The sequence below is a fragment of the Oxyura jamaicensis genome, chromosome 3 (assembly GCF_011077185.1).
Source record: "Oxyura jamaicensis isolate SHBP4307 breed ruddy duck chromosome 3, BPBGC_Ojam_1.0, whole genome shotgun sequence".
NCBI lineage: Eukaryota > Metazoa > Chordata > Aves > Anseriformes > Anatidae > Oxyura > Oxyura jamaicensis.
Window position 1 is genome coordinate 113625611 of NC_048895.1, and position 10509 is coordinate 113636119.

The window sequence follows — 10509 nt, forward strand, 5'->3', positions numbered from 1 at the left end:
TTTAAATTGTTTGAAGAAATTCTTATTTCTCCCAGTTTTAACTTGCTGTGCAAACACTAAAACTATTTTCAGGACTCTCCCAAAACAGCTAACTTCTCAGCCCCTAGTTACTATCAGAATTTTATATATGCTCAGTTTGAATTTATCTTTAAAGTCTGCTGCTTTCACACCTCATAAAAAGTCTTGTTTGCCCCAAAGATTGCTTTAGTTTCAAGCTATGTTGGTCAGTCTTGTAAGTTATTCAGAAATTTTAGTTAGGATTAGTGTAAAGAAATTCTAACTTCTATAAATCTCAGCAATACTTACTTGGGTGCAGTATGTGGGATGGACCGTTGGTTTCATATTCCACAAATATCCCAAACAAAACAATGACGGCCACTTCTAGAAGAAGAGCAAGGATCGAGAACTTGAACCTCATGTTGGTGTCAAGGGCTGAAGGCATTGCAGGAGAGTCAGAGGCTGCAAGAGCCTGATAAAGTACGGTCTCCTTCAGCAGAGCTGCCTAATTCACTGGATCTGGGTGATATAGAAAAAAAAAAAAAAAAAAAAAAAAGAGAGAGAGAGAGAGACAGACAAAAAACCCGTCACACCCACTATGGGAGGGAAACACTACAGGCCAATATTACGATTTCTATTTCCAAGGCTATTTCTGTGTATGAAATGCTGGCTTACATATTTCTCAGTTGGTAATGAGAAACAGCTCATTTAGCAACAGATATGTTTCTTATTGTCTTATATATATATTAAAAAGGAAGTAGCCTAGAAGAAAAGCTCACATTGCCTGATTTGTTGCACTTAGTGAGGAACACAGCAACAGTCAATTGTATTTCCTGTAGTCGGTCATTTCTCCAAACTGTAGCTTTCATTGGAACGGTAAATCATTTCTCACGTTATATGATATACGGACAATCTCTTACCTGTTTATAATAGGATAAGATGAGCAAAGAGAATCTTGTTCCTATTTCCTATTGAATGAAGCATGCATAAAGAGGGCACAAGTTCTCATTGTGAACTGCTGTTTAAAAATAAAATAATCATAATTCCTCAAAAGAAATAAAAGATCTCCCTAGCCGTAGAATATTAAGAAGAGGAATTTGATAAAACAGTTCTATTTTTCAATTTAAATTACTGCTTTTAAAATTTTCTTTAGTTCAGACAACCAAAGTTTTTGCACCAAATTTTTTACATGGTTTTAAAAAGCTCATTTTTAAAACTGTCTCATGAATAAGAGAATTAATTAAATTTCACTACAATTACAAGAGGATGATCACTTACCCTTGAGATCCACACTGGTTGTCAAACTTTGTATTGAATCTTAAAATTTTGTGGGTCTGGGGATAACATTTTATTGATGTGATATTGGTAACTCGGCCTCTGATAATCCCATATTCAGAGACAGACCAAAACTGAATTGTATTTATCTCATGAAAACTTATCTCATGAAAAAGAGGTTGATTTACTTATTTTGCAGTCTTCAGCCCACAAAACTGGGTGGTAGGCTCAAGGTGATTTTTAGGTATGGTGTCCTGCTTGTGCTAATTTCTGGACTGTGTCTGCTTGTCACTGGTGTTGTAATCTTGGGTAGGATAAAAGTCCTGGCACTGCTCAGATTTCACAGAATCACAGAATCACAGAATAGTCTAGGTTGGAAGAGACCTCCAAGATCACTGAGTCAACCTCTGACCTAACGCTAACAAATCTTCCACTAAACCATATCCCTAAGCTCTACATCTAAACGTCTTTTAAAGACCTCCGGGGATGGTGACTCGACCACTTCCCTGGGCAGCCTATTCCAGTGACTAACAACCCTTTCGGTAAAGAAGTTTTTCCTCATTTCTAGCATAAAGGTAAAATTAAACCATTGTCTGTACAAAGTTTAAAATTATCTCTATTTTCTCTTTGAAAATATGTCTGTGGCTTTGGAATTGAAAATAAATTATTCAACAAGAAGAACATACCGGTCTATCATGGAATCAAACTTCTACGTGGCAAAGCTAAAATGAGCATATACACATTTTTTCCTTTTTAGCAACTGTATTTAATTTCAACAGCTCAAAGAGAGGAAGCAGAGCTTTGTTAAAAAGCTATTGATCATCCTTGCTGTGCCACAGGATAAAACAAACGGCAGCATCTGATTGTAGAGTTGTAAGCGTCTTCATTTGCACAGGAAGTGATTAAATGAGAACAAAATCACGAGTAAAGTTTTTTTTTTTTTTTTTTAACTTACAGTTCAACCACGAATATCTCTTATTGTTTGTTGCCTCATGTTTTCCCCTGTGAATACCTCACATGATGCGAGCAATACCACATGATGTGGGATTAAATTCCCACATCACGTAGGATTAAATTATTTCAGGGATGCAGAATAGTCTCCTAGTTGAATTCTTATTTGGAAAAGTACTTTTTATGTACTTCAATATTTATTTCATTTATTGTACCCAGTAAATGAATCTTGATCCTGCAGCCCTACATTAGAATGGAAACTTTGCAGGAGAAAGTAGATCCTGCTTGATGACCTGATTTCTTTCACAGCTGAAGCAACAGTCATGCCAATGGCAGTCTCTATCATTTCTATCATTCCCACATTTATTTATTTATTTATTTATTTATTTATTTATAATTGTCTTGTTTCTGACATAGCCTTGCCAGTTGATGGGAAACAGCCACGTACAACATCTTATTTTAAAAGTCCGTAGTCCTTACATGTGCATTTAACTGCTCCATGGTGCAATCAGAAATGTAAACAACTTGAGTGGCCAGTCTTTAGTGTTAAAAAATTCCTTTGTGTCTCCCTATTAGCTTCAGCCCAATCAGCTTATGGAAGTGAAATAAGTGAGGATGTTCTTTGATAAGTATTGTTGCATGTCTGGATCTACCAACTAACTTTGAGTATTTGTCTTAAATGGCTGTTGGGTTTTTCATCCTACTTCTCTGTCTGACAGAAAAATGGTGAGATATCACAACCTTAATATAAATGTGTGAAAAGTTATGGTAAACTTTCAATATTCCAAATTAATAAAAGCAAGAGATAAAGGAGTAGTTTGAGCAATATCCTTACCTAAAGAACAAGAAAAAATCCACGTTTAGTAATCTTCCTACAAAATAGGAAGTTTATTCCTCAAACACTTTTTATCACTTTTTTTTTAACACTTTTCATTTTATCGAAGTCTAAGCTATAGGTATCAGCATGGATTTATACCTTGACCATGAATTCAGAGCATGCCAATCTCTAAACTACTTCTTGGTACATGCTTTTATTGTGGACATTGTGACCAGAAAGGTAGGTAGGATAAGGTGCATCTTGTCTGCATGTTGTGACAGAAAATATTTCTTGGTCTCCTGAACTTTGACCTGAATAAGTTTTTTTTTTTTTTTTTTTTTGAGAACATTAACATTTATCCCATTTCTGTGGTGTCACATTAGAAGAGTTACTTAATGACTCATTAACTTTTGTAATGTTTTGAGTCAGCACAACAGGTCAGAACATCCCGAATTGGAAGAGACCCTCAAGGATGATAGAGTCCAACTCCTGACATGTACTCCATCTCAAGTTGAAAGCTCAGCTCAATAAACAAGATTTGTACATGCAGTCCTTAAATAGTTTCCTTCACCTGGAAGGGGAAAGTGACATTTAAATGATTTTTTCTGACTCCCCAGGTAACAACAATAAATTTGTTTGGTCTGGATCCATATCACTCACACTAGCCCCCTAGCCCCTAACCCCATTTTTTATATAGTGTGGGGAAAACAAGGGATTTCCTGTACTCACTAATGTGCCAGTAAAAATTTATTTAGTTATTAACTGGGTCTCTATTGATGAAGTAAATATAGGTTTTCATTATTCCTATTTAAAATCACACTGAATTCACTGTTTAATGTTTTACTTTTACTGCAAGAGCATGCTGAAGAAGGAATAAAATGCACAAGCAGAAGCTTTTGGTTGAGGTATATCCCAAAGTTGCAGGAAAGATGTTTCTAAGAGATAAAGGGGTTCATGCTCCCTTACAAAAGGTCTAGTTTGTACTGCTCTGATGATAAATAAATAAATAAAAGACTAATGTAGGAAGGTGGATGCTTTACATACACCCTAAAGCTTTATCTTCTTTCCTGAGGAAGAAATGAAAAACAGTGTAAATGAGATTAAAGCTTTAAGTCTGAGATACTATTTGTAAATATGAGAGTGGATCTGTTTCCCTATGTGGAATACTGGTAAAGAAAAGTGCTTTTTAGAAATAATGAATCTACAAAGCTAAGACATTAGGTGATGTAGCTGCAACAGTATGCATATTAATCTTTTTTGATTGACTGTGACATGCTACATTATAGTCCCTGTCTGGTGGCCCAGGAAATTTGTGTTTTCATATCAATATTTTTACAATTTTTCTGTGTTTTTAAGTTTTCCATTTCATTACCTGTAAATAGCAGTTCTGATTTGCATTTTCATGTTGTACTGAAAACTAGATCAACCCTTTTTAGCTCAATAAATTCTCACTTTTTTTTTTTTTTTTTTCTTTCCCTTTTTCCCCTACTGGTTGCAGTTTTGCTCAGTACGATGCTGTGCTATTGCTGCAAAGGTCCCACCTGCCCCAATTTGCTATACAGAAAGGCTACATCATTGGAGCGATGACTACAAGCAACTTGGCATGCTTTCTGTTTCAGCAAGAGGGCTGTTCCTGTCTCTGCCACTTCATTGTGCCCTCCCATTGAGAAGGTTAAGTACTTCTCTCTCCACTAAATCTTACAGAGTACACAAACGGTACAGCAATCTTAAGTGAGCTACATAATGCGAAGTTTGCAGCAGTAATTGCAATGCATGCATGAAGAGTCAAAGAGGGTGCTTAGGGAATATTCTTCAATGAAAAGATGTGCTAGCTCCAATTTCCCTGGCTAATATAGCTCCCAGTGCTACTTTTGTAAAACAGCCCATCCATGGCAGCCAGATCCAGAGAGGGTGTCTGCAGTCTGAGACCGTAGGAAACAGGCTTCAGGGAGCTGATCCCAGAAGACCTCCTGCTATGTGTGGTACTATCATCATTTATATAAGCATCAGCCTCTCAGAGCCTGAGCTTTAATGTTCTTAGTGGCACAGCAGCAAGATGCCTTTTAGTAGCCATTCATGAAATAATTGGTCTGACCTACATGAAGATTTGTCAAGAGAGAGACGGTCCATATCTGATTTCAATGGCTCAGCGAGTGTTTTAAGCTTTGAATTACACCAAAAGTTAGAAAACAACATAAACTATGTATTTTGCACGTATGTTAACACTGATACACAAATTCTGGTCAGTATGACTTTGGCACAAGCTTCAAATGTAGGTGGAACAGTCTGCACATAAAATAAATTCCTACGAGAAACTTGCGTATTGTTTTTTTCTTCCTGTGTACAACTAACACCTTCTTCAGTTCCATTAATGCTAGGCAAATAGGGACTTCTTTGTTTGCAGCGTGAATGCAGACCAAATGGAGGAAATGATTTGTGAGCTTCATAATTAATTTATATAACTTTTTTTTTTTTTTTTTTTTTTTTTTTTAGTTACCAGGAAGTAGGTACTAAATCACCAAATACACAGAAGTAGTCCTGTGCTATTGAACTGACACGATGAATTTATTATTTCCTTGCAATGGGCCAAGCAATATTTCAATAAACAACTGCAACCCAGTTTACTATCTAAAATACAACGCCCCATCCGGGCTAAGCCAGCACTGGAGGTACTACAATGAATTGAGAACAAATAAATACAGGTATATCTGGAAAAATAATGTCAGTGGAAAAGTCCAGTCTCTGAAGTGCTCACGCCAACCTGTGGTAGATATGAGGTTTTCATGCCACAACTAGTTAGATGCCATGATCTTCTTAGGCACTTTCCAGGTGCATCTAAAATAAAAGATTACCATCATTAAATACATCTCATAAGGTTGGATACAAATATTTCATTCTGTTTGGTTTAACTGATCTGCTTAGCTAGATCTGCAATCACTTAGTCAGTATGAGACTACAGGAATAAATTGACTTTCAAAGGTGTAAACTTGGTTTGTGATATTTGGTCCAGAATATGGTCAATATTCTGTAAAAATGATCTGAATTATTGCTGTTTTTCAAAAGCACCCATCTCTATGTTTATTGATTACAAAAACAAACAAACAAACAAACAAACAGTGCATACATACATACATACAAAAAAGGGGGAGTGTAAACGGCCCATTCAGGAGGCAGGACAAAAAGCAGGATTGGAAATAGGTACACTGGCGGGACAAAATGAGACAAAACGGGGTTCCCACAGTCAGGTGGTGGCTCAATGACAGCTGTTATTAAATACTAGGTTTAGATGGATGTTCATTCATATTTCTTATGATTTTTGTGTCTCCAGAGAACTTTCTGCATTTTTATCTTTATGAAATCCCTCTTACTTCATTGTTTCTTTCTCTCCCTTCACATTCTAATGATTGCACTCACTTTACTTTTCCATCCTAATTCTTCACTAAGTTCTTTTAAAGAACTTAGTTTCTTATGAACACCCAGCCAATTTTATCTGTGGAAGAAGCACGGTGTCTGCTTCCACAACACATTATTTATTATCATTGTATTTTCTATCTCTTTCATCACTCAGCAGTTGCCTGTTTAGGAACACGGAATTTTTAGGTCTTCGAGGGCTCTTCCTGGAATTGTGGGTAGCTTATCACAAAGTCCCCTCCATAAAAGTTTTGCCCTCTATTTGTGAAGTTAAGTTTTATGTCGTTCTTCAGTCAGCTGGGATGCTGCTAATGATCTTTCCAGTTTTAACACTGAGGAGCTTAGTTCTGCACTAATTTTAATCATACATTGTACATAACTATTTCTGGTGACAAAAATACCTATTAGCTCAAGTCTCTCTTATTTTCTTTACCTTTCTGATATCTATAGACTGCAGTCATATCCCCCCCCCCCCCCCCTTTTTTATTTATTTTTTTTTTTCTTCCAGCATATTGTCTGGGATCTTTGGTTTCCTCTGGTATTTTGCAGACTGTCTGTTTTCCTGAATATGTTAATATCTCTTCTTATTGGGCTCAAGTTCAGTTCACCTTATGAGAAATAACCAGAATTGTAAGTAGGAGTTCAAATCAATTCTCACCAATGTTTTGTAAGATAACATTTAAACTCCTGTTTTTAGGAATGTGTGATACAACCTAAAGTAACATTTTACTACAGCATCGCTTTGAAGGCTTGCAGTCATTCTATAATTAATACATCCAGGTTTTCCCCCTGCAGAGATGCTTCAAGCTACAGGGGACTGCCTCCCACATTATCACAGAAAACTGAGTACATGTTAAACATCCAGTGACTCTTTTATGGTCTGAAGTTTCTCCAAGCCTATGCTTCATCCTACAAGTTCTGGACTATTTTCACTTCTCTTATTGACCACAAGGAGACTCCAGATTCAGCTGTTTAGAACTGGACAAATAACCATTGTCAAAGTGGGTAATTACCCACCTGCAGCATATCTGCCTTCTGTTCAATGAACTAGAAAGAAAATTTGAAAGTTTTCTTTTTATTTATAACAAGAAAAGACTAAGAGAAGATATACTAGCACACTTCAAATGCCTGTAAGATTTCTGCAATAATATCTCCTGTATTATTAACAGGGAAAATGTGGAGTTCCTAGCTTCTAGCTCAACATGTCAGAAACGAATGTCTACACTGTAAATATCTACATTTATCCTAGTAAGTTGGTGCTCCCTTTATCAGGGAAATAGCTACTTGAGCAATTAAATTTATCCTAATACAGATGTAAAATGTTGGTGATATGACATTCCGTTCTCAATATCTCTTTCTTGCACTTTATCTCAAATGTAAAAGGGACTAACTTCACAGAATTTTAAAGTTAAGTGAGATGAATCCCACCTGAAATTCACACAGAATTTGTTTAACTGCATGATCTATTATTAATTTGAGAGAACATATTTTCTGCATTCAGGTGTCTGAAACAAAGAAAAATATTAACCTCCAGCAGTCTGAGAATCAGGCCCTGACTTATTCCAGTATTCTTTCCAGGAGATATTCAAAAAGTTAGGCAAAATGACTCCTGGTAGTTATGTTCCAGCTCCAGTTCTTTAACTGCAAATCTAGCTTGCTGCGATAAGGGTGTTATGAAGAAATGTCAAAGCATCAATCTGTGTTTTGAGAAGTCTTCTTTAGTACACCTGGACAGGCTACTGCTCTGATTTCAATGTCAGATGCCATTCATAAAATAGTAAGGAGACTTATCAGAAAATTCACTGTGAATAGCAGTGAGAATTTTGTGTGTGTTTTGGCCTATGAAACATCCCATGTTTTTTTTTGTCACTGGAAGATACTGATCAGACCCATTCCATTGTCTCCAATAGACTTTGAAAAAAAAAAAAACTTGTTAGGCACTAGTACTCTGACCACATCCTGAAGATGTCCACACCATCCTGTGCCTGTTATTTATAGCTAAAGGCAAATATGTAATGAAAATAAATAGGTATCTTAAACAAGGTTTGCTTTAATTTCTCTTAGGAATAGCTGAGAGAGCAATGTACTAGATAACACCATTTCTGCATGTAAACAATCCATTCAATATAGGTGACTGAGGAATAAGAAAGCATAAAGGGTTCAGCTTCCTCCTCTAGGTAAGTAAAGTGGAAAAATAAAACTCATTAACCTGCAACAATAGTTCTCCAGACAGTCACCAAGCCACAGAATTCCAGGAAAGCCTGCCAGATAACCACACTGCTGGAACAATAGTGCCTGCTTTGGAAAAAAATAGCAGGGAGGAGACTCAGAAACAGATTTTGATCTGGAAAGAATTGTCAGTAAAACGTATCCAGATTTACCAAACTTTCAGACATAGGGTGTTTCCCTCGTTTTCTGCCATTTTCTTGAACTAAGAGGATGAAAGCTGCACCTTACTGTCCCAGAAGAGTTGAAGCCTGTTGGAGCTGCCTCTAGATCTTCGTTTGGACCTTATCAAATGAAGTTGACTCACTCTGATATGCTCTGTTGTTACAACCAATTAGTAGGCTTTGACATTTACTGAACATATTTATGGTTAGACTCCTGTATTAGACTCTCATTGCCTTATAGGTCAAAGTGGTGAAAAGAGAACTTGACTTTGAGGTAGTCTACCTGTAGATGATAAGTCTATTCACATATCAATGGAGCATCCTGCCAAATCCCTCCTAGCTGGACACACAACTTCTAGTAGCAAAAGAGTTCATTCGATAACATCACTTTCCAGCACAGAACAAGAATCCCTGAAGGATGCATTCTGCTGCTATAAGCTTCTGTGCAGTAAAACACCTGCCAGCACAGGAATGTTGAAAGGTAATGATTCTTCACACCTCTGAATTGACAAAAATATTCTCATGAATCATTTCTAACATTCAGATGGTGCTTGAGCAGTATTGTATCTTGTGCTCCTCATCAGGATGAATAAATACATGTGGAGTCAACCTCAAGAGTGAAAAAAATTTAAAGGGGACTAGCTGGTAAGCCACAGACTGGGGATGATGATGCCAAACTGAAAGACAATAATGTCATTTGATTTGAAATGATTATTTCAGTTACTATGGAAAAAGAAATAAATTGTGATAAGCATTTTAGAGAGTTATTCTCACATGTTGCACATTGGGTTGCTCAACAGTAAATGTAATGAATAGTTAATGTTTACTATTTTCACTGCTATTTCCATGATATTTCCATGATATTTCCATGATATTTCCACTGATATTTCCATGCCAATTTAGCTCAACTTCTAAAACTTATTTTTTCCTCAAGGCTTATTGATGCCAGAGTCAGAAGAGCTTTGTTAGTTATAGGGAACAGCCCCATGGCTGCACTGCACTGACCCCAAACCAGACGATCAAGCTCAGTGGCCAGCCCAAGAACTTGCAGATGTCGCCTTGTGGGAGGGAGTGGCATTTCCTCACTTCTATCTCCTTGCTCCTGTGTCTCCTTGACTTGTGGTTAAACTGAGATAGAATTATACTGGAGGTGTGGCTACAGAATGCCATATTATAATTACCAGGCCTTAGTGCTTCACAGGCGCTTTCTCAGTGTTCCCTAATTAATCTTTCTCACCCCTGGCTATGTCAGTTTATCTCTGTGCAGCAGTTGGAGAGACTGAAGCAGTCAGGTTAAAAGTCTTTCCTGCAGCCTGGAGAGGAGATGGGAGCTGTCAAATATATTTTTAATGAGAAGGTCCCAACTGTTTAACCATGGCCTTTGCACTTAGAGGAATCCAATTCTTGGCAGCCTGGTGTAGAAGAGCCAGGAGCAGTCCAGGGGTGGGGAACATCCTCGTCATGTCCTGGCTCTGCTGGCTTTTTGCCACATGGTCTTGCTCAGGGATCTTGCCACAGTTTTGTGTCTTGGACACCAATTGGGTCTTCTGACAAGACAAATTTCTGGTGGCTTGTCAAGGATGCATTTGCAGACAGGAGTGAGTGTGTTTGTATAGCCTGCTGCTGGCCAAAAATGAGGTGAGGGCTTAGGCCAAGGGTGGGATCTGG

At 37.3% G+C, this 10509-nt stretch overlaps 1 protein-coding gene across 2 annotated transcripts in view; it reads right to left on the reverse strand.

The window, feature by feature from the left end:
* The window catches only part of RHAG (Rh associated glycoprotein), a 31376-nt gene extending 30853 nt beyond the window's left edge, over window positions 1-523 (reverse strand). For both annotated transcript variants that reach the window (XM_035320663.1, XM_035320662.1), the window contains exon 1: window positions 307-523. In XM_035320663.1, coding sequence (XP_035176554.1) covers window positions 307-442 — 136 coding nt within the window. In that variant the 5' untranslated portion in view covers window positions 443-523. The remainder of the gene's footprint in view (window positions 1-306) is intronic.
* Window positions 524-10509: the final 9986 nt, after the last annotated feature.